This window comes from Malurus melanocephalus, unplaced genomic scaffold (assembly GCF_030028575.1).
Source record: "Malurus melanocephalus ecotype Western Australia unplaced genomic scaffold, MMel_1.1 scaffold_1202, whole genome shotgun sequence".
Classification (NCBI taxonomy): domain Eukaryota; kingdom Metazoa; phylum Chordata; class Aves; order Passeriformes; family Maluridae; genus Malurus; species Malurus melanocephalus.
Window position 1 is genome coordinate 682 of NW_026624434.1, and position 24,319 is coordinate 25,000.

Here is a 24,319-nt window from a genome sequence, read left to right on the forward strand (position 1 = left end):
GCGCCCCACTCCCTGGTTCACAGGGAGCCCCAAGATTGGCCGCTTTGACAGCCCTCAGCAGCCGCAGTCTCCCAGAAGACCATCACAGCCACCGCCCCCCGTGCCTGCCCCACAGCCCTCCGGCTCCGCCATGAAGCAGAAGACTTCTGACATTCCCCCAGCTCCTCCCCTCCCGAGCCAGCCSCCCTGGGCCAGCTAGGGCCAAAACTGGGCCAGCCAAGTCAGGGCTATGGCCACCAACMGCTTCGGGCATCTGCTCTCCTGTACAAATTATCTGTGCTACCCATGAGCCCGAGTCAGTTTTTGTACTGTTGTACCTTCAACAGGAAGAGGTGCACACTCTTCTCGTGCCCTGTTGCATCCTTTGCTGCATTGATTTTCATACAGCTAGGTGCTGGTTGAATCTGTTCAAGTAACTTTCTTTATAATAGCWCTGCATGTTTTACCTCACCTATTGGGGGGAAAAAAAAATAAAAAAAATTCTTCAGTTTAGACTTCATTTTTAATGTGGTTGGRCCACTCAAATTTTGAGCAATTAATTTTCCATTTCCTCCTTTTCTTTACAATCTATAAAAAGTTTATCTGGACATGGAAATYACCTGAATTAATGAGATTTATCTCAAAGCCCACAGGAGAATCTAGCACAAAATATCTACCTGCGTACTGCACAAGACATATTCAGAGGAAAATACTGAGGAGCTGAGGCTCATAGAACACCCAGAATACTGAGCCTGCAGAGGCAGCAAACAGCCCTGKCAGTGGCTGAGAGGACTTCTCCTCACAGACCTGCCTTACCTTCCTTCTGTGCTAAAATGCAAGGTTCCTCCTGAGAAAACACTGAGYTACAAACAAGTCTCCATTCCTCAACAGCAGCTACTCAGGTTCTTGACTTACCTTAAAAGGCAAAACCAAATGTTGTCAGAAWTTTCCATCAGAGCCTATTTGCAAAGAAACCCCACCATACGTGAGCAAACATTTATTAACATCAGTTCACTCAAAAGAAACCCCGCCCTGTGTTTTAAATAAACTTGGATTTTCTTTCCTCATGTATCAGCTGGATTGGTTTTCTCTTTTTTTTTCTATTTTTAGAGAGAACATTAGAATTATTTGGAAGCATTAAATGTTATCAGAGATAACATTTCAGGRGGAATGAATGTTCTCTGCAGTGACCAAAGGGTAACAGGCATTTCAGTGTGACCACAGAAAAAGGGTGGGTTGAACACAGAGGAGTGGTGAATGTGAAATGCTTATCCCATGCCCAGCCCTGCAGTTCTTACCAAGGTTCAACTGCTGTGATGGTCCATAAAGTACCTGSAAGTGCCCTCTCCATCCTCCCCTCCTGGACCCTGACATTCAGTGGTTGCAATTCCCAGGGCACTGGGAACGTGTCCTGTTTTCAGACAACTTCCTCCAGGTTTGCAGTGTCCAAAGTGCTTTCAGAGCAGAGGGTGTTSAAGGCATCTTCCTCCACCTCCTCTTCTTCCACCATCTTCAAATTCTTCTGCTCTTGCTTTGCCACCTTGGTGGAGTCAGACAATGCGCTTGAAGGCTACAGAACAGGACAAACAGTTCTATTTAATGATCTAATAAAAATCCCTAACAGAGCCTAAAAATCCCTAACAGAACCAAAGCAGAAGCAAGGATGGATAGCACAAGGAGGTCCAAAAATTCCCACTTTGAAAATGTTTTCAAAGTACATAACTCACATACCCAAGGGATTAATTTTTGGATGTAGGGACAATCCACACAAAAGCCTTCAAGACACAGGGCAGGGTGGCACTGCATTGATGCATTCAKCACACACCAACATGATGCTCAGAACAGTGAAAAGGTCTGTTTGTAGTCAAATTACATCTGTGCTTTTATAAAGCATTCAAATGTGAAAATTCAGTAGGTGCCACATAAACCTGCAATTAAAACAACAAGAAATGCAATCACATTTCCCTTTAAACATTTCCAATGTGTTTTTACCCACTGGATAAATTTGCCTTTGTTRCCTTGAACATGGATGATATTCATGRTAGAGTGGGCAAAGGGATGAGACAAGGGTTGTCTACGATTGGGAGCGTGTAATTATTATGCCTGCAGCTAATTAATCAAGAAAACATCTAAGCATGTCCACCCTTCAGTAGTTTGAAGAGCACAACCACACAAATGACTCAACAGAAATAAGAAGAAGCCAGACAGAAACAGGTATTTTTTGGAGGCAGTAACATGGGATTATGTACACCTCAAACCATGGCRCAGTAAACTGAAGTGTGAATTCAGGACAGTGGGCTTTGGCCCTCTGCTTGGTAGAGTTCCATGGGATTGARCCCTGGAGAGAAGAGTGACCCAAAAATGCTGGCTGATATTCAAGAATCACCTCCTCTCCARTCTTAGGAGCGATGCATCCTGACAAGGAGACAATCAGGCAAAAATGCCAGGGCACCTCCGTGGATGGATAAGGAGCTGCTGAGTGAACTCAGAGAAAAAYAGGAAGCTTACAGGTGGAAGCAAGGACAGGAGACCTGGGAGGAATACAGCAACATTGTATGGGAAGGGATAGCTAGGGATAAGGCTACAGGGAAACTAAGGTCCAGTTAGAATTGTGCCTGGCCAGGGATGCCAAAGACAACAGGAAGGGCTTCCAAAGGATGTTGCAAACAAAAGAAAGACTAGGGATAGTGTGGGCCCCCTCTGGAAGCACATGGGACACCTGGCTACCCTGGGTATGGGGAAGGTTGAGGTTTTCAATGGCTTTCAAGTCAGCGTTCATCAGCAATGCTCCAGCCATGCTGGCCATGGTGGGAAAGGCAAATGGGACTGGGACAATGAAGACCCTGAGCCCTCTGCAGGAGAGGATCAGGTTTGAGCCCATCTGAGGAACCTGAATGGGCTCAAGTCCATGGGATCCAATGGGATTCATCTGCAGGTCCTGAGGGAGCTGCAAACCAAACTGATAAGCCACTATACATCTTCTTTTTTTTTTTTTTTTTTTAAGTTGTGGCAGCCAGGTGAAGTCCACAGTGACTGAATGACTGGAAAAAGGGAAATTTAACCCCATTTTGGGGTTAAAGGAGAGAGTGGAAGACCGAGGAAACTACAGGTCAGTCTGCCTTCTGAGCCAAGCAAGATCATGGAGCACATTCTCCTGAAAATTTTTCTAAGACACATGGAAAACAAAGAGGTGATTTGCTTTATTAAGGGCAAATCATGCCTGATAAATGTGATGACCTTCTATACTGGAGCTACAGCACTGGGGGATGGGGCAGAGCAGCTGGCATTTTCTGCCTGGACTTGTGCAAAACCTTTGACACTGTCACACATAACATCCTTGTCCCTAAATTGGAGAGACACAGAGTTRATGGATAKTGGGAAGGAATTCTTCCCTGTGAGGGTGGGGAGRCCCTGGCACAGGGTGCCCAGAGMAGCTGTGGCTGCCCCTGGATCCCTGGCAGTGCCCAAGGCCAGGCTGGACATTGGGGCTGGGAGCAGCCTGGGAYAGTGGGAGGTGTCYCTGCCATGGCAGRGGTGGCAYTGGATGGGTTTTAAGTTCCCTTCTACCCCAAACCATTCTGGGATTCTGTGAACTGACACACATTAGTTACCTCCAACTCCCTTTTCACAGATTCAGACTGCCTACACTATAGCTAACATTCCATGTAAGCCCAACTGGTGTATCAGCTTCCCYTTCCTTATGCAAACCCATTATGGGATTAGTTCAACAGTTACACACCAAAGAATTAAATATTTTGTCTTCTTGCACAAACCATACATCATACTTTTCAAGTGAACAGCCCAGTATTTAAGTCCCTTTAGTCCGTCTAGTTTGACAGTATTTAACACACGGAGGGTGATCACAAAAAGGATGGAGTGATCAATTTCCCAGATTTTGGTTCTCTCTGGTTTCCTACATGATTATGTCTCACAAGCCATCATTAGGAGCTCAGGCTGACATCTCAGCTATCTGCAGAAAAGCAGCTGCATGGAAATTAAAWTGCCAACAGGACAAAAACATGACTGTCATGGACCACTTTGCTGATGGATAAAAGCTTTAGCATTCCGGGGTGTATTCCATAAACAGAATGCACGGATCCCTGTGTGCCATTCCCATACCTGCTGCTGCCTCCAGCCCTGGGGATTGGTAAATCCCTTTCAGGCAAACACAGTGAGAGCTCCCAAACTTTTCACATAAAGCTGAAAAGCACAGAAAAGCCCAGAAGGATGCAAACCTYGGCAGGATCCTTTTTGCTTCTCCTTTCACACCTACGCTATCTCAAAACCCAAATCCTGATTGCCAGTGGTCCACCTCAACCCTCAGATCACAAGTGCTGTAGATTCACCTGCTGAGCACCTGCCAGACCAGGCTGGATCTAAACTTCTGTTTTAAACTCAACGGAGAGAAAATAAAAGGTTTGGGCAATGTGTCACAGCTTCCTGCATGCTCACCCTGCCCTTCCCCAGGGCCTTGCTGTACCTGCAGCCCAGGAATGAGACCTATCTTATAATCAAGGACATTTTCCACTCTTTTTGCTGAAGCCGTGCCACTGTGAAAGGAGCTTGAGATTTGCTGAGTTCAAGAGGAAATGAGAGCCTTGAGATCTGCCATAGTTTATTGAAAGCACACAGAGAGTCCTAGCAAGCAGCGACCAGAACACCCTGGCCCTGCTCGATGGCAGAACCCAAATCATCAGGCCAGGAACTCACTCAGGCAAAGGCTTGGGCTGTCAATCCTCAGCAATGCCAAAACCCCTCAGAACAGTGAGCAGGGGACACCCACATTCATTGTGTCCTTCATTCTCTGCAGATGCCATCTGRGGGACTGTGCACCAACTCACCCACAGTGAAACTGATTCTGATTTTCCAGGGATTTCAGGCTCTGGATGTCATGGGAACAGACAGAAAAGGGATCTCTAAACCAAGACTGAAGCCTCCATCACCCTCCTTGCATCGTCTCCTTACAGCCACTGTACACCCATTCCTTTACTTGTACACATTTAGTGATCTCCGATATTTAGGAATATCCAGGAGAAAAAAGTGCTCTAAAAAGGCTAAATCTAAATAATACACATTTATCTTGAGAACCTATAGTATAATTTACAGCAGAAAAAAAAAATATGGCATCAGTCCTGTGGAAAAAAAAATACTTTCCTGAAGTAATTTAGATATACAATCTTAACAGGAGTCAAAACCTGGTAGCAAAGGCTCAGGTTGTGTCTGCTCCTTACAGCCTGCACAGGAACTGCTGCCAAACCCATCAGCCAGAGCCACRGAAAGCCAGGAGCAACACTGACTGAAGCACTATGAGCCAAATTACAGTCTCACTCATCCTATTGTGAATTTCCAATTTTCCCCTCCATTTACTCCAAAATTTGTTCATAAAGAAGAATTATTTAYCCCATGAGCACCACTAAATAAAGTTGAAAACACTAGATCTCTCTTTTCCAATTACTGCAGGAGAGCCTCATTCCAGATGCTGAGTAGCTAAGAAATGTCAAACACAACACCTGGTTACTGAGAGCTGCTGCTGTTTCCTCAGCAGCTACACAACACATCATTTCTTCTCTTTAAATAGTTTATGCCAAGAGCAAGACCACAGCCTAACCAGTAAAACCACTCAGGATAAAAACCAAACTGCATTTAGGTGAGGCTGTTTGTTCCCTGCTTTGGTTTCCCACCGGCTCCGCAGCAAGAGGGGCTGCAGGGACATACAGGGACTCCCTGAACATACAGAACATTTTTACAGCTTTTTGCAGGTTTTTCAGCAGTACCCACACATTCCCTGGTGCACACTTGGGCTCTTGCCTGTGCAAGCCCTGAATGAGGACACGCTGCAGGCAGCAGCAGAGCCCCAAGGCAAATGGGGACACTGGATTCCATTTCTCCTTCCTTTACACACAGAGCTGTCCCAACACACTGGGCCTAGCAAACAAAAAAGACAACACCCAACATTTTTGGAGTGGAGAGTAACTTCAGGAACATGCCAAGAACAATACAGCACCACTAATATTGTTTTAACTCATCTCGGAAGTTCCTTGTGGGAGCAACTGTTTTCAGAACCAACAATTTTTAAAGSGTTGATAACATTCACAGTATGACTTTATTGGAAAGGGTTTGCAAAACAAATTTTAGGTGCTTAGCACCACATTTTCACTTTTCTCCCTGACAGCAAGGAGTCTGGAAGGAATAATGTTTTGTTTTTTTTTTTTATAATAATGAAGTGACCTTTCTGGCAAAAGAAGCAATTTCCACAGCCCTGCTGTTCTGACTGGCTCTGTGCACTGACCCCAACCTGGCCACACAAATAAGACCAGACTTCCAAAATCCTGGAATGTCAGACTTAAATGCAAGCTGTGCTGATCCTCAGTCCTGCAACACCTATGAACCAAGGAATAAAATATAACTATAGTCAAGCTAGAGACATAATTTCTATAAATGTAGTTTATATCTCTTAACTAGCCCCCCAGCTACCTAATCCAATGCAAAACATAATTCTATCAACGAGTTGGCAAACAAGCTGAAGCACAGCAACTTCGAGGTTCTTAAAATAAAAATTTCCAGTTAAGTAATTTCAAAAGCAGTATTTTTATATACTTCTAATTTCCAACTATTCCCCCAGTAGAAAGGGTCATTCCACTTACATCCTGCTTTCCCATCAGCTCTTTCTCCAACTGGGATCCTTCAAGACTGTTTCATCCTCAAGTGTGSTTCCAGAACTGGGAACAACTTAATAAACATAAAGTCTTTGAMTGCTTAATAAAAGAATGCCATGTCTCTAGGCAGGTTTAGAGAACAAGTCAATGAAAGGCAAACCTTGTCTGGGTCAGCAGTAAAATCTTAGTTCTATTGGTAAATATGGCTATGAAAGTAAATAAGGAATTTATACTCAACCRGCTCATCTGGTCACTCCTCAGGTCAACCAAAAATATAAGTTGCAAGTTATGAATCACTTTGAATGAAAGGAAAATGGGAGAGATGCACTTAAAAAGTACAAGAACACATTAAAAACACACACAGAAATAAAAACTCTGAAGTAAATCCAAGAACTGGACAGGATATTCTTAATCACTGCACAGTTATAAAACACATCAACAACYATTTCAGATACCAAATACACTCATGGTGGATACACCATGAGCACTGGTGGATAAAAATCAGCCYTTGAGAATAGGAAGGGTGATCCTTTGTAGTATTGGGTACCCTRGGGGAACATGTGTCCTGTAATATAAAAACCAAAAGTACAGATCTTCAGCCAGCCAGCCAGCCTCCTGTGATACCAGTATMGCATGGAAACAATCAGAAATCCGATTTTTAGCAAAGAGGAAGGTCAACAGCCTCCAAAAGGCTTCTGCTTCTTGATGGCACACAGCAGACACAAGTCAGGCAACATTCCCATGCAGCTGGGGCAGTGACAGTGACAGTGACAGTGACAGTGACAATGACAATGACAGTGACAGTGACAGTGACAGCAGTGTCCAGTCCCTGAGGGCACAAGCAGAGCACACCTGCCTTAAGCTCAGGGGGGACCCCCACCCACACCCCCTGTCCAGGAGCCCCATTTGCACCTGCACTGAGTCCCTGTCCTTCCCCGAGCAATGCTGTAGCTGTACCTGCCTCTGCTCCTTGCCCAGGCTGCTAGATGGGCCATGGACACTGTACCCTTCCCACCAGCCCTGTCCCAGCCCTGTGTGCCACTGTTCTCGACAGGACTCCTTAGACGGCCCCAGACCTTCTTCATGACCACTCCTTGCATGGGCTGGTACCGGAGCCTGTCTGCAGCACCCAGCTTTGCCACCCTGTTCAGACCTCAGGCACGGCTGGTGCCACCGCCCCTCTGGTGCCACCGTCATTTCTGGTGACATGTCCCTGCTGGTGGAGGAGCCCTGCTCGTGCTGCTCCCCARCCAAGGAGAGACCAAATCACTGCTTTGGGCTGCTCAGCATTTGAACCAGTTTAAAACACTTACTCACCTCTATCACAGACAACTTAAAACCCACACACCAACACCATAAAGTCACCTCATCCCCAGAGGTGAGCAAACCCGAGCGAACAGAAGGGTGATGGGCTTAAAGCATATTGGGTTTCTAATTTAGCGCAAGCACTTAGTTGTTCACAAGCCTTGCTTGTCAAACTGGATTGGGCGATGCTCTCGTGCTAAAGAGGAACCAGAGAGAAATTAGTTAAGAAATTAGACACAAACTCGGGGCGCAGGCTTGGCAGACAAGCGGAGCAGGGTGGCACCTGCCCGCTTTGCCTGAACGCCTTTTCCTGACAGACAAAGGCGCGGGCGGCTCCGCTGCGGGGCTAGCCCGGCTCTCCTCGGAGCAGCAGCGAAGCAGCGGCGGCTCCGCCCCGCCCGTCCCGTCCGTCCCGCCCCGCCGCTGGCCGGGGCCGATCGCTCGGGATGCTCGGGCAGCGCCGCGGGACGGGCGGGCGCGATGGAGCCGCCTGAGGGCTGGGACCCCTACGGGCGGCCGGCCCGGCGCACGCAGTGGCTGGTGAGCGCCCTCGCCTACCACTACGGGCTGGACCGCGGCGTGGAGAACGAGATCGTGGTGCTGGCCACCGGCCTGGACCAGTACCTGCAGGAGATCTTCCACCACCTGGACTGCGCCGGGGCGGGCCGCATCCCCGGCGAGGATTTCCGCACGCTGTGCCAGGTGCTGGGGCTGGAGGAGGCGGCGGACGCCGAGGAGTGCGCGGGGCTGTGGGACGGGCTCTCGGCCGAGCTCACCTTCCGCCAGTTCCACGCGCGGCTCTGCGGCCACTTCAGCACCCGCGCGGGGCCGCGGCTGCCGCTGGGCCGGGAGAGCGAGCACATCGAGACCCAGATCCGCCTGCGCAGCCCCCGGCGCCGCCGCCGCGCACACCCCGCCGGCCCGGGGAACGCGGGCAGCGCCGAGCGCCGGCCCACGGGGCCCTGCTCCCGCGAGTGCTACGAGGAGATCGTGGCGCTGGAGCAGGCCGAGGACCGCATCGCCAAGCTGGAGGAGGAGAACGGCAGCCTGCGGGAGCTGGTGGAGGACATGCGGGCCGCCCTGCAGAGCAGCGACGCGCGGTGCCTGGCGCTGCAGGTGAGTGGCCTCTGCACCGCACCCCGGGGCCGCTCCGGTGGCCCGGGCTTGAGGGACGATGCTGCTCTCGGGAAGTCGGTGTTGATAACCCCTTCCACCTCCAGACTGAGACCGAGGTTGCTCATTCATCCTCGGCATTAACTTTTTAGCAAAGTTTAGTTGCACGGAGGCTTTAAGGAGAAATGTATCTCCATCCATGTGCCGTGCTATATGGGACAGGCTGATTAGCACTCTGTTAAAAGTGTAGGGGAGTTCAGCTTAACAAACCCAAGTGTACAAYGCTGCTGCTTGTTCTATTGCACGTGCAGTCAGGATGTGCTGAGACCATATACTGCATGTGCACCATTGCAGGGGTTTTCCTGAAGTAAAAGTAAGAACTTTTGGATTCTTACCWGCACAGCACATGCACTGCCTCCGTCATAAAAGCCTCAGAAAAATCAGAAGTTTGTATTTTTCAGAGCATGGTCACGAGAGCTCAGAGTTGGAGCCAGTTCTGCAGGCAAGCTGATGAATAGTCTCGGGCTCCTCTGCAGAGCCCCATTAATTCTGGGGCTGGTTTCTGCTGGTTCTGCTGTGCTGGCTCGAGTGAAGCACATACACACTTAACAGCAGTTAAATTGCTCTGGCATGAAATAGTGTGGAACAGGCAGAGCACTGAAGGATAGTGTTCACCAGTTGTTCTGGCAGGTCTGATCAGGTCTGCTTTGATACCAACACAGCACTCACAGAACTCTGCCCCACGTATGACACTTCCACTTGCTGTAGCTGCCTGTTCCTCTTCACAACATCCAGCCAGACAGATCAAACCCACTTTTGCCATTTTCATCTGAAAAGGGAAAGGAAATCAGAAGCCAACATGAGGTCACTGATCAGAGGYCCCAGGAAGAATCAAAAGGACGAAGAGGAGAGCTCCAGAACACCCTTGGCTGCTCTCTGCTCTCTTCTTCTGGACACATCTTAATTGGAAATATCTTTCTCAGCACATTACTTGGCTTCTGAGTACAGACCATAGTAATGACATTAAAGCTATGCAGAAACTTGTGCAATAACACAATAATTAGTAATTTGAAAATTAAATGTATAGCTAGGTATTAAAGTTCACTTTCCAGATATTGTTTCTTTGTATTTGGCAARGGTTAAGTAGGTTTAGTTGCTGATTGACTATATGTGATTTTAAAAAACCCCAACAAAACACATCCAGTCATTTTCAGTCCGAATTATAATCGCAGTTGCTTTTAAACACTTCAATTTCTCCCTGCTTTCTGCCCCTGAAAGGTGGGACTGCGGAAGAGCCACGCCAACCATAAAGAGGAGGGAAGCTGCTTCGTAGGGAGTAAGAGACCATTGACACAGAACCACTCGCAGAATGAGTCCCTCCAGAGTGTCCTGAAGGAAATGGAGCTCATCCGAAGCTCCAGGGATGGGCAGATTGAAGAAGCCATCAGGTTCAACCAGGAGCTGGAGCGGGAGCTGAAGAGCTCCCAGGAAGCTCTCGTCAGCCTGGGAGACTGCAATCGCAACCTGAAGAGGGAGCAGGCAGAGATGAGGAGGAAGGTGGAGGAGGCCAGACTAGCTGTCCTGAACAGCCTTGGCAAAGTGAAGGAGCTGGAAGTGAAAGCCAACAAGGTGCCACATCTGCAAATGTACATTCAGCAGCTGGAGKCACAACTGCAGCACTACAGGTAAGCTGGGGTGCATCAAAAAATGCCTGTAAATGACAATGTTGGAATACAAGTCAATTTGAGAATCACTGTTGTGGCTTGTAAAACATCTCCAGATATATCCYGTAAAATGTAGCCAGAGAGAAATCAGAAGCTGCTTAGCCATTTTCTTGGATTTCCTCTTACGGATCCTTATCCATGAGAGAGCTGAGAGCATCCAGTGGAAGGTAGGCCAAGGAAGGCTGCTGATCTACAGAGAGCTGAAGTTACTCCTCAAACACACAGCAACAGAACTCAACATGGTAATGCTTCAAGAAGGCTCCAAAACAAATTCCTGACTCTCCAGAAACCATTTCCAACACACTTATTTTTTTCACTGCATTTCCTGGTCATTAGGTCACATCCCAAGCCAGCTGTAATCAGATGGCTCACACTCCATTTCATAAAAGAATATCTTTAACAATATCTTTCCCCTAGGAATTGGGGAAAAGCACACAAGGCCAACTTCTGGCCAGTGATTTTGAACTTGCCATAACTTCACTGCTTCTTCACTGACAGGRTAGGTAATACTCCTAGTGAGAATGAGAAGACAGGAGCTGAAATGTTCCTAAACCCACAAAATAATATAGTGGGAGTCTCAAACAAAATATACATTCCCCAACTAAACCCCACTTTTGTAATAGCATGAATGAATCTTTCCAGAAGCCAGAAAGTTGGTCACAAATTTAATAGTTCACTGCTTTTGTTGCTTTTTATCTCAGATGRAACTTGGACTCGTGGATGGTTATTAAGTGTTAGGCATTCCTGCCCAAGTTTCAGATTGATGTATGGAATTAAATCTAGTTTATATTTTCACTGACCCGAAGMAAAGTCAGTATTTGTAGATAAATATATATATTGACTAATGTTACTAAATCTAGTATTTTAATAAATTGCATCTTCTGAAGTCCTTGTCTCTTCCTAAACTCACACTTCCTCTGCTTATAAGAAGAATTCATAGTGAGTTATTTGTGGCATCTTAGCTATTGTACTGTTTTATGGAGTGAGGAAATTCTAAAAATAACCATTTTATCCAGTGTCTTTCTGTAAGCATTGTGTATGTTGATACTTGTACGGTTGCAGAAGATCAAAGAAGATAAAAGCATTTATTTAAACATCTATAGAATTTAAAAACCACTGCGAGGGCACGTAGTGTTCGGGATGACTGTCAGGGGTCCTTGGATGAATGACACAACTCCTGCTGCTAAAAGGTGTCACACAAYTTGTCAGGTTTCTGCTGTTCTCCTTGACATGAGCACCAAAGATTTGAGATGAATTCTTGTCCTGTAGAATTGCTTTTCCCAAGTAGGATGAAGGATAAAAAGGATCACCTTCAAACAGGTCGAAGGCAATAAGGAATGTCCACTGCCYTGGAGAGCAGGAACTTGATGGGTTRCATCAAAACAAATAGTGCAAGTTTAAAAATGTAAATTACATGTTCCTTGTAAGATAACCATCATTTGGAGTACTTGTTTTTAAATTGCATGCTGTTTTAAAGTGAGTATAAAGCTCAGGAATGGTGCTGGACTGACCATTTGGGAGCTACACCCCTTTTTTAGCCCCATGGCACATTAGGCAGAGGCCCAGGCCAGCTCCYACATTCTGAGAGTCTCTSGTGGCTGTAAATCACCTCCACAGCTCTTGGTGTAAACATTTCAACTTAGAGATGCATAAAGATGATTGTGACTCGCATGCCTGTGGTCATGGAACATCATTATTCCACACATTGCCCAGTGTGGCACAGAGGTTCCCAGACTGGCAGGAAACTGTTAATGAGCAGTGCAGAGCTATGTTAGGGTGGTGAAGGGGTTCAGCAGCAGCGTGGCTGAATTCAAGGTGAATTTTCCACACAGCCTCAGCCATCCCAGCCTGTCCCAGTCCYTTTGCTTCCTCACTCTGGTGCTCAGGCAGCGCAGGCTTCTCCTGTGCTGGGAAGGAATCGCCTTCTCCTGGTGTGCAGGAGTCCAGATCCGTGGGTGTAGCTCAGGTGGGGTGGGGAAGAGATGAGGGGAGGTGAGGAAGGGACAGCTGGGAACCCACAGGATTCTGTCACTTGGCAAGTGTGTCACCTGTCCTGTTGGATGTCAGGCTGTGTTTCAGTGTCACCTGTCCTGTTGGTTGTTTCAGGCTGTGTTTCAGTTGGTGTCACCTGTCCTGTTGGATGTCAGGCTGTGTCTCAATGTCACCTGTCCTGTTGGTTGTTTCAGGCTGTGTTTCAGTTGGTGTCACGTGTGCTGTTGGATGTCAGGCTGTGTTTCAATGTCACCTATGCTGTTGGTTGTTTCAGGCTGTGTTTCAATGTCACCTGTCCTGTTGGTTGTTTCAGGCTGTGTCTCAATGTCACCTGTCCTGTTGGTTGTTTCAGGCTGTGTTTCAATGTCACGTGTCCTGTTGGTTGTTTCAGGCTGTGTTTCAGTGTCACCTGTCCTGTTGGTTGTTTCAGGCTGTGTTTCAATGTCACGTGTCCTGTTGGTTGTTTCAGGCTGTGTCTCAATGTCACCTGTCCTGTTGGTTGTTTCAGGCTGTGTTTCAATGTCACCTGTGCTGTTGGTTGTTTCAGGCTGTGTTTCAGTCACTGCTCCCCTGAGCAGTTTTCTCCTTTGCCGGGTGCCATACAGAGTCTGTGAGCAGGACCTGGATTTGGCAGGAACTGGTGCTTCCAGGKGGTGGTGGAGAGGAATGGGTGGGGGCTTGGGTGAGCTGCAGAAAGCATTTACAGCTGCAGAAATGTCTCCTGAGAATTGCTCTGAGCAGGCTTGGTGAGCCACAGGTTTCCCCCAGCTAAAGTCAGTTTTCTTCCACAGAGGATCATATTCAGGAATGAGTCCAATCTATGTACGTTACACACTGCTCCTCTTTCCAGTTTCATATTTATAAAGGAAATGATTTATTCTTTTAGGTCTAGATTTTAAAAGCTCCTTAAGTACCTAAACCCCCTCTCCTAGACCTTTATCTGATACCTTCTCACTGTCATTTAGATCTGGAATCACAGCCATGACCTTAATTTATAATCCCTGATGCAGGAAGCAGTGCAGTTTTCATTTATTCAAGGAAGTGCTTAAGGACCTGCAAGAGATTAAATGTTGTCCTAAATTGGAGCATGTAATTAAAATCACCTATTCCTCGTTTCATATTCCTGCAAGTTTGTATGGCTTAAACATGAGCTTTTTCTGAGTGCACAGGTTCCTGTGCCAGGGTTTGAAAAGTCCCTGTCACATCATTAGTTCCCTAAACCAACCTGATTGACCAAACAGTTCACAGTTCTTGTCTTCAGGTGCACATCCTGATCTTCCTGTCCTGATGAATGTGTCGGGTTTCTGTCCCCTTTCCTCCTCATGTGATGTCTGGATAATCTTTTAGCTTTTAGTTTTTAATCCCTGTCAAGTTAGCGAGTCAGCTCAGATACTTCAAAGGTAAACTTCAAGAAATTCCTTGCTGCAAAGCATGAGTTCAGTTCATTTCAGAGGAAGCAAATGTCACAAGAAATGACATATTTATCATTGGTATTATATAAAAAGTGTATAATTCCCAATGTCTGATTACAGGAGAGTTTAGGAAGTCAGACAAGTCCCATTTTTATGCAGTGMTGCCCAGGGAGCTTTTCCCAGAGGACAAATCATTAACCAATGTTCCCCAAATTCTCTTTTTTTTCTGCAGTAAGTTTTGCTCCAACATTAGGTATCCATGTATTCTAATATAGTCCTATGGTTTCTAAGTCCTGTTAATAAAAAATCCCAGGTATAAAAATGTTACTACAGTAAAAATGTCACATCTGCTGCTTCTTTTTATCCATTGAGCCATTTGCCCTGTCAGAAAAGGAAATTAGATTGGTTTGACATGAATTGTTCTTGCCAAATGTAAGTTGGCTCTGTTTTCTGTACTACATTGGAGGTGGCTTAGAAATTGATTACTTAATAAAGTATATATATTCTTTTTCACTTAAATAGCATTGGAGGCAATAGAGCAATTTAACAGCCATTTTTTTGATCCCCATGTAACAGATAAAAAGAAAGGTTATTTGGAATTGAAATACACTTCATAATACAGATGTTCACCGTGGGTTTATGTTGCTGTATTAGTCAGCAGCACAGTAATTACATAGGTCAGTGAAAGAGGTCATAAAATACCAAAAATGCTTCCCATATGCATGGTCTGTCTCCCAAATTACTTAATTATCCATCAGCATTTCTATGTGTTAATGAGTAGGAAGCCTTTTGGCATGGAATGCAGAGAGGCTTGCTCAGCCCTTCATRTTCTCCTGTAAATATGAAGATCGAGGCCTCTAGCCTCATTTCCTCCATTTATTTATTTAATCTGTGTCAATTTGTCCACAAAGTTATGCTCTAGGTGATCTTATACTGGAAGCAGTGCTGTTTTTCTACTCTTTCAGGAGCCAATGCCCTGATCTTTCCAGTAATTGCTCAGGTTATCGTTCATTCTGTAAAATATAACAAGATGGACCAAGCAGGTTCAAATCAATAATCCAGGAACAGGAGAGGAATAGGGAAATATTCCAGACTGATACAGGATCAGCTCCTTAAGTGAAGGAAGAGAAGCCCTAGGAAGGAAACACTAATGAACAAAAGATGTCTACACTAGGTTATTTCCAATCAGAATGGTAATCTTTTATATTTAGGCACCTTAGAACTGCTCTTCTATTTTTTTTTTTTTTTTAATAGACAATAAAGAAAATCTGGACAATTTCTGCTGTCATCAATGCCAGCTCCTTGCTGTTGAGAGATGAAGGGCATCTTGGCAATTTGTTCCACAAACTTGAGTGGAGGCTGTGGGTGTGCATGTGCTGGACAGAGCTGCAGGTGATGTGGACATCCTTGGGCAGCCACAGGGACTGGTGGCAGGCAGGGAACCAGAGGTTTCCAATCTCACAGACAGCAAAATGAAATGTTATTTTGCAGAGCCTCATCTGTAAAAGCACTCAGATTCTTCTGGGTGAACTGATGGCATTTTATTTTCTAACTTTGCCTGTAGCTGATCTTGTTTTCTGCTAAAGAGAGTGAGAAGTTTTGTATCACAGAGAAGTTTTTCTGATCTTGTTTTCTGCTAAAGAATGTGAGAAGTTTTGTGTCACAGGGAAGTCTGCCAAAAACCACAGAAGAAGTTAGCAGGAGCAGGTGAATATGACCCCATCATATGAAGCTTAGGCTACTTGTGGGTCTGTAGTCATGGAAGAACCATGAGCTAAGCAGGAAAATCCTATTGGTCTCATTGAGAATGCTTTAAAGGAACATTCTGATTCCGCAAAAAGGGAAAATGGAAAGTGTTATACATGGTAGGGAGAACTGTACGGAGCCATTTAAATACATTCATTTGGAAATGTAGAATTGTTCAGCATCTCTTTCTGTGGAAGGGCTACTTTTCTTTCAAAAGCAAGAGTCTTTCAAAGCTTCCCATAATAACAGCAAACCCTTCACTTCATTCCCCTAACTGCATCCTCCGCCCCTCTGTGCCTGTTTGGATCATGCTGACCCCTCCTACACCAGAGGGGTTTGTTTTATCCAAGGGGGTGTGCAGTCAGTGTTTCTGSAGCTTTTCTCCCCTGAATGAGTGCCTGGAAATCCAGGAAACCTCCCTGCTTYRCCTGCCTGCCCTGSCTTGGTGCAGTTTCCCCAGTACCAAACCCTCTCACTGCACAAACTTTCTGSGTGATCAACATATTGCCCATCTCATCTTATGCCCCACCAAAAATGAAGATTGATTTCATACCTCAGCCATAGCTTTAAAGAAAAAACTCAACTCTGCCAGCCCTTTCAAACCCAAAGATTGAGTCCCCATGAGAGGCTTGGAAGGGGSCTTAGAGGAGGAACAAGAACACATGGGGCAATAAATATTTTACTTCAGGCAAGTTGGCCACATCTCCCTAACARATGCTTTGAAGAGCCAGCAGATATTTTTGAGTTTGCCTTTTCTTCAGGCTGGTTTTGTCAGACAAAGTAATAATGTATAACCTCAAAATATAACCTGTGGCTGGAAATTGGGCCTTTTATCTTCTCTGGATGTCTAAGGTTGACAAAAATCTGAATTAAAACTACCAAGGGCAAGATCCTGAGAGGACCAGGGTATTGACAAGTGCTTCAGTCAGGCACTTGTGCACAAATTTGGTATAAAATACTTAAGGACTCTACTGAGCCCCTCCAGAGATGAAATTAAAATAAATCTACCACTTGTATCTCAGACAGGTTTAGTGTAGGTTACTTTTCTGTCAATTTACAGGAGTTAGTTTGAAAATCAAACAGGGCTGATCACCTATACTCAGGCACAAACAGAGAATTCTGCATTCTTTTAAGCTTTTTATTCTGGTGAAAGACTAAAAGGGATGAAATTTTATTTGTTATTTTCTTCATAAAAGTTGAAAATTGCWTCATGARGATRAGAAGTTCTATTAAAGCAGTAAGGWGGGATTATTTGCTCTGTGTSTCAGTTTCCTTCARAATATAAAACARAGTAAATTGTAATACAGCTGCTGAAACCCCACATTTTCAAAGAGATTCAACTAATTTGTCTTACTAAAATGGTCTGGTCTCAGAATACAGAAGGATGAGTGATCTGCAGGGGAGGAGGCTTTATCTCTCAAAAAGAACCCAAAACATTCAATGATGTAACAAAGTGGGTGAAGTCACCCTAGAAGTGAGGGAAATTTGTTGATGTCATGCTTAAAAAAGAAACAGAACCAAAACCCAAATCCAGCAAAAAGCCATTAAAATTTGTGTATCATAAAAAAGGTGTGATCAGGGCATTTGGACCTGTCCACTCAAGCTGCCCTTTGATTTGCGGGTGAGAAGTTCGGTTTCAGCATCCTGCTTCAGCCAGGGAAGGGTGTGACAGCTGCACAGACATTATTCCATTTCATCCTTAAAAAGTTCYTCTGTGTGAAAGCAAATTATCTGGAAAGCTGGGAAAATACCTTGAAAGTAAATGAACTGACTCCATGTCTTCCCTGGGAATTTGCAGACCCACAGCYGAGCTGAGTTCCTAAACCCCATCCTCAGGATAGCACAGGCAAGGACAAAATATTTTAAATACCCCCGTGTTCCTCAGCACCCTGCCAGGAGCAGGGCACCCAGGAGTGGCATCAGGCAGCATTTAAACCTCCCTGGGCTCTGAGGAGGYTGGGGGTGAGCTGATAAATGTCACTGATGAGAGGAAACACAGCACAGGCCATTTCTGTGCTTCCAGGGGCACGGGACAGTCACTCAGCAGCCCTGCAAATATTTGCTGTGTTTGGGTCTCCTGCTGAATCCCTGCCCATGTTTGCTGTGCTTCTCCCTTCCCTTCGTTCTCCTGGGTGTCCTTTCAGCTTTTATCAGAGTCTCATCTGCCTGCTTAGCAGCAGGATTGAAATCCAGGCTGATGTTTGCCTCTCTCATGCCTGGCTGGCAGTGTCCTCTTTGTGATACCCAGCACGTTTCCCTGGATTTGCCTGGGTATCTGAACCTCAGCTGCTCACAGCTGCAACCCCTGAGAAAACCTGAGGAAAACTGCAGTCATATCCTAAGGAAAATGATGCCCTCAAAGCATTAAAAAAAACCCCTAAAAAATAATGTTCTGCATTATGAGTAAAACTTGGAGTAAATGCRTCTGATTTTACTGATTCATGCCCTCAGATAATCCCAAACTGGGAATTCAAAGACAGGCTGAGGTTGTGGGGGGAAGAAGGAGGGCAGGAGGAGGAGCTGGTCAAAGTGCCCTTTATCATGGAAAAGAGACATCCAGGGATACCCAGTTCCACCTCCCCTGTGGCAGGAGATCTTTACGATCTCCTAAAGATGCAAAGATTAACTTTGAGGTCCCTTCCAACCCAGGCCWCTCTCTAATTCCGTGATATTTTCACAATTCCAGATGTGAAACCTGTCTGTGTGCTTAAGTCAAGCAAAGCTGAAAGCTGTAAAATCCATCAAGAGACTTTAGTACAGAAAACAATCCTTAACTTTGAAAAAAAGGGAATTTTTATACATTTTAATAACTTTTCATAATACCCATCCCRAAATTTGGCAAATTCTGGGGAAAATGAATAGGCATATGTGTCCTTAAGGGATCACAAAGTCASAGCTCAACTTCAGAGGCTGGAAACATAAAGCACAGACTGAAGCCTGGCCATTATTGCAGGGATCTGTGTCCCAGGAGCTGCCTGTGCTCTGCTCACCATTCCACACAGGATTGCACTTTATAAAAAAAGAAATTTTCTTTATAAAAAAAGAAATGGTTGGCCAGCAAATGCCAGCTTTGAGCACAAGGCATCGTTAGGAAATTACTGCTGTGGAACAATTAATTTCAGCCTTCACAGCATCGTTCTTAAAACCTCATGAAAAATATGGTACAGAGGCTGTGACTGATGTGGGCTGCAGTCCCTCCTTGTTTGGGGAGGAGAGTTTTCTCTTGTGCTCTGAGTGCCATTGCCATCACAGCACCCCCATCCATTCCAGGAGCAGAGGCACCGAGTGCTGCCRGTCAGATTTCAGCAGGGAACCCCCAAACCTTTCAATAAACCTGCAGAATGAAAACCAGGCCCTGTGCTTTGTTTTGTGAGGAGCCTCTGSTGTCAGCAGAACGTTYCAGGGAGGGTTCATGGTGTCACATGAATCATAACCCTGAAAAAATGTGGTGCTCAGTGCACATCTGCTCTGCTGTCGCTCTCTGTACTTGACCCCAGCACATGTCCTTGGCAGGAGTTCACTGARCATCAAAGCAGCTGAGGGCAGCCAAGTTTAAAGCACAGCACTGGCAGCTCTAAGCCCAGCTCTGAGTGCAGGGTTTTCACTCTCCTGGAGCTGGTGGGTCTAAGGGGCACTGCTTGGCACAAATTAYACAAGACACAGATACGAGCAATCCAAGCAAAGCCAATGCTCGTGAAAGCTGCAGAACAGGAGGTTTTCCTGCCTATTTCTGTGCCAGCAAGTGGGCAAGGGTGGCATTTCCAACAGGACAGGTGGGGGCCACAGCTGTGCTTGGTGGGGCATCACCCTCTTGTCACCCCATGAGCCCCCCCATCACTATCTGGATGACAATAATAAATCCAATTTCTAAGTACCACTTTAAGATACAAAAAAGAAATTATATTAAATACTTCACTTTGGTTTCACGTGGAAGAGGCAGTTTCCTTAGTTGCAAAATATTTTTTGCTCAGATTTCTAATTCAACCAAACAAAAATAATAGGAAAATATCTGAACTGTTATAAAGCAAAAGTTAGGAGAGCAGCTGGTCCTCAGTCTGAGAGGTCTGTGTTTCCATTAATGAAYGTATCTGGCTCTGCTTAATTTCCAGTGCAGTCCACATTCCCTAGGGAGAGTTCCTTCAGCAGAGCAAACAGAATAAGAAAACCAAAAATAAGAGCATTCTGAGTTTCTATTGCCAGCGAAGCTGTGGCTGTGCTGCTGGAGGTGATGGGGTTTTCAGAAGTTTTCCAGCTGGGAAATGTTCCCACCACTGGCAGGATATTCCTGGGTAAATGCACTGCCTTTGAACAAAAGACCTTTCAGTGCAGCCAGGGGTTGGTATCTCTCAGGAAAGTTGTGATTATTTTCTCCATATCAGAATTACACACCAGGTTTATTCCTGGGCTGTCAATCTCACACTCGCTGCTTCCCTCCCTTTCCCCTCCTTCTGTGCCTCCTTTGCTCTCTTTGCTTTGGGGATTTTAATTCATCGTGATTTACAGTTTCCAAAGGATGCTTCAAATGCCTTTGAAAACAGGAAACTTGAAAATTAAATAAGTTTAAAGCTTTTGAGGTAAATACTGTGCAGGATGTGAACGATCTAAGCTTTGATTTTGCATCAAAAACCCGTCATTAAGGATCTAAGATCCTGAGAGTTTGGACCTGTACTGTTTATAAATTTGAGGAACTGTCAATCCCTAAGGCTTGGCACTTGTTTTCAAGTATTAAAAGTGATTTATGCTTAAATTGCAGTTCTCAAGCCTCACCAGTTAAGGCCCWGCTGCTGCAAGCAGCAATGTCTTGCGTCAAACAAGTCTTTTCTTCTGATTAGGGTGCACCTGGCTTTTAATCCAAATTACCTCTATATGAAATGAYGTTGTTTTTAGCAGAGAAAATTATTAATGCTGGAAAGGCAGAAATTATTTCTTCCTCTTCCAAGCAGAGGGAGCTTTCCTGTGGCAGGTTCCCATGGATCAGTTAAATTAATGGATCTCTGTTTCCTGAGTGAGCGTGACTCACGGAGCAGAAATCGCCAGGAAGTAATTGATGCTTTGCTGCCTCGTGTCCTCAAACCGAACCTTTAATTCCATTAATCCACATTTACCCGTCATTATACCCAGGAAACAAACAGCAAATAACCCCTGAGAAGAGCAATGACTCCACAAAGGCACCGTGAGCCCTGCGGTGTCCGGGCAGTGCCGGGAAGGCAGCGCTGAACGCGATCCTTCCCCCTCCAAAAAAGAAAAGGCCCTAGAGAGGGCAGAGGGAGCTGCTGTGGTCATTACCATGAAAAAGGAGCTGTCAAAGCATCCCCTTCTTTCCTCCTGCCTCCCTGGGCAGCCTTTCTCTGACCCGGGGAACGGGAGCTGGAATCGAAGTGCGCAGCGAGCAGAGCGCAGGGATGGGGCACAGCTCAGCTCGGTGCTCCTTTGCTTCATGGGGGCACAGGATGGGCCTTCGACGGAGAAATTCCATCCCTTTTCCAGCCCCAGTCCTGCCTGGAGGACACAGCCATCAGGTGTGGGCTGCCCTTGGCACGGGGTCCTGCATCTCTCTGCAACAAAGCTCCAAGAAAGTTGAAATGCTGGCACAAGACTGGCTCATTTTAATTAAGTTCTGTGCTGGAGGGAGAGTATTGTAACAGCTCGCAGTAGGCAAGATGGATGTGAGCTGGGGGAGCTGCTGAAATACAGAAAGCAAACCGTGTCCTGCRTTGTTTTTGGAATCATCCATCAGTTCAGCGTGCAGAGAGCTGAGTGCTCTCTCTGGGATTTGTTACTTTTTGTGAGGTTAAGCAAACCAGTGCTTTTGAATCTTGGTTTGTATTTTAACCAAGCTTAGAATGAAGTAACTTCTCAGTGGCAAAAGTCCTTCCAGGACCTTGGGAACAAACGCTGCCTTGCCAAGCTTTACAAAAATGTGTTATTTTTTCCAGTACTTTGTAAGTGGTTCTGTAAAGCCGTGATCTGGCCCAGAAAATAATATATAAAGTTCCAGGTCAGCGGTGAGTGCTGTAAAACAGGCGTGGAAAACCTTATGTGGCTTAGATTGTGTATCCTTAAATTTCAAGGGCTTTCTCTCCCTCCTCGATGAAACAAATTCACACTGCACACACTGGTGATGCACCTTGGGGATGATATGCATTGTAAATTCATTACAGATTTTATATTTTAAGAGATCCATTTTTGCTTAAAAAGCTGCACCCTGTCTGATGTTAAGCCCCAGGATGTATCAGGTTGTTTCTGTCTCATTAAACCCTGCAGAAGGGACCATCGTTCAGAGGTGAGCCTGAACCAAACTCTGGAAATAAAAGCACTGAAGTTCCAGCTCAGTTATTTGATTCATGTCTCCACTTAAAGTGCATTGGAATCACAAAGCTTGGATTCAGATCAGAGGATCCACTGAAGGGGAGCTGGATACCTRACTTTGCCCTTATCTTGATTTCAGCCATGACTGGCGGTCTGGAAACGTGTTTTTTTGGGCTGCGTTTTAGTTGGAAAAATAGGCTTTATTCCACATGGTAAGGAAAGCTACAACGTTGTGATTATCATTTGATTTTTAGGTAAAATAATGCTGAAAATAAAAATGTTAAAATCACTCAGTCAAGATGTGAAAAGCCAGGATCAACTGTGAAGAATTGCAGAATGATTTTGGGATACACTGAGGGAGGGGTGGTGGCAGGTGCCACATAAATGAAAAAGGATTCATTTTTGGGCAGGGGAAAAAACCAAAACCCACCTCAAACAACACTTCCAGCTCCAGTGATACAGATACAGTGGTGAACTCAGAGTTTACTACAACTGCTGAAGAATATCTTTGAGCTTTAGAACTCAAACTTTGAGTTTAATATAAAGTTTAATATAACTATATACTCTAGGAATGGATCTGTTCAGTTACAAAGCTGCAGGGAGGAAAGCAAATATGATATTAAAATGTATTACAAAGGGAATACAGAACAATACAAAGAAAATAATTATTCACATTCACAGAACAGTGTATCAGAAAAAAGAAACTCATCCTTTCACCTCAACTGGAAGAGACATTGAAAAGGCAACAAATGTGAAAAAAGGGCACCTTTTTTTAATTTTAGCCACTTGCAGATGTGGAAGACAGATAACTGAGGAGAGAAGAGAAATGGGTCTGTAGAATTTTCGTTCAGAAGGTGAATGGGGAAGAATTGTTCAGTCTCTAAGCATGGGATCTGGGAGGCAGCTCATGAAAGCAGGGGGCAGGTTCAAAGGAGACAGAAAACAAAGTGATCCTCACCCCGTGGGTCCCACAGGCTGTGGAGCACCTTCCTGCATGATGCTGAGCTCAGGGACAGGTCACACAGACCAAACAACTAAAATAGAAAAAAAAACACAGGGCCGGTATTAAAGAGAAAGATGAGATCTCCATGATCAGAGTCACCATGGAAATTACTGAAATGCGGCAGTGAAAGGCCAGGGAGGACTATGGATGCACCAGACACATGAAGAGCAGGGGAAATGATAATTTGTCTGTAGGTCTTGTCTTTGAGCCTTTAATAGAATAAAATGACAAAAGAAGGGTTTGAGTCTCTAACATCACCTTGGCCTCTCTGCAGGAATGCCAGCTCTGAGGAGGGAGCTCACCTCACACCTTCARTCTCAGAGGAGCTGTGCTCTGAGCTGAGCCCTGACTCACACTTCACACCACAGCTTTGCATCTTTTCACACCAATTTCCCCTTCTAAAAAGCTKTTTTAAGGACCTCAGAAGAGGGTAGCTATTACTACATCAGTTACTGGTGCTACAATCACCTCTAAGGTGTCTTACAGACTCAGAGATGCTGTTTAATCTTTTGTAACAACTGCCTCTCATTCAGATGCACAAACATCACTGATAYCTGCAGATTAGTAGGATTTAAAGTGGATTAACCGTTCCTCTGGTAGGAAGAATTTCTGAGCTACAGTGATAAATATTAACTTGAATTTGGGGAAATCTCTGACTCTCATCTTTAAGCCTTAACTTCCCCCTCAGCAACCTCTCACAGGATTTCTTGCCCACTCTTCCCAAGCTGCTCCTCGTGGGTCATAATGAGCAGGATTTGGGATTAGGTGGCTGAAGGGCCCAGCCAAAATCTGCTGTGACAAACCCCTGCACAAGTCCCTGCCTTTAGGTCAGGCTTTCCCTTTCTGGCYGTGTCCTGAGTGGATGCCTATTGTCCAGTCTCCAATCGCTTCATTCCTGCCCATGGAGAGCCCGGGAGCTCCTGCTGGGCTGGGCCATTCAATGGAGATGTCAGCTTTTGTGTGAGAGGGACAGCCACACCAATATTGCAAGGAGCCTTTTCATCCCYGCCTGCCTGCAGCAACAGTTCATCTGAAAAGCCAGGCTTAGTGTGTTTGACATGCTGGCACAGCAAATATTTC

At 45.4% G+C, this 24,319-nt stretch overlaps 1 protein-coding gene across 1 annotated transcript in view; it reads left to right on the plus strand.

Annotated features, from left to right (window-relative positions):
* The first annotated feature begins 8,055 nt into the window (after positions 1 to 8,055).
* The window catches only part of LOC130586553 (EF-hand and coiled-coil domain-containing protein 1-like), a 32,753-nt gene continuing 16,489 nt past the window's right edge, over positions 8,056 to 24,319 (plus strand). Inside the window, exons 1-2 of the mRNA XM_057387392.1 lie at positions 8,056 to 9,056; positions 10,332 to 10,738. Coding sequence (XP_057243375.1) covers positions 8,421 to 9,056; positions 10,332 to 10,738 — 1,043 coding nt within the window. The 5' untranslated portion in view covers positions 8,056 to 8,420. The remainder of the gene's footprint in view (positions 9,057 to 10,331; positions 10,739 to 24,319) is intronic.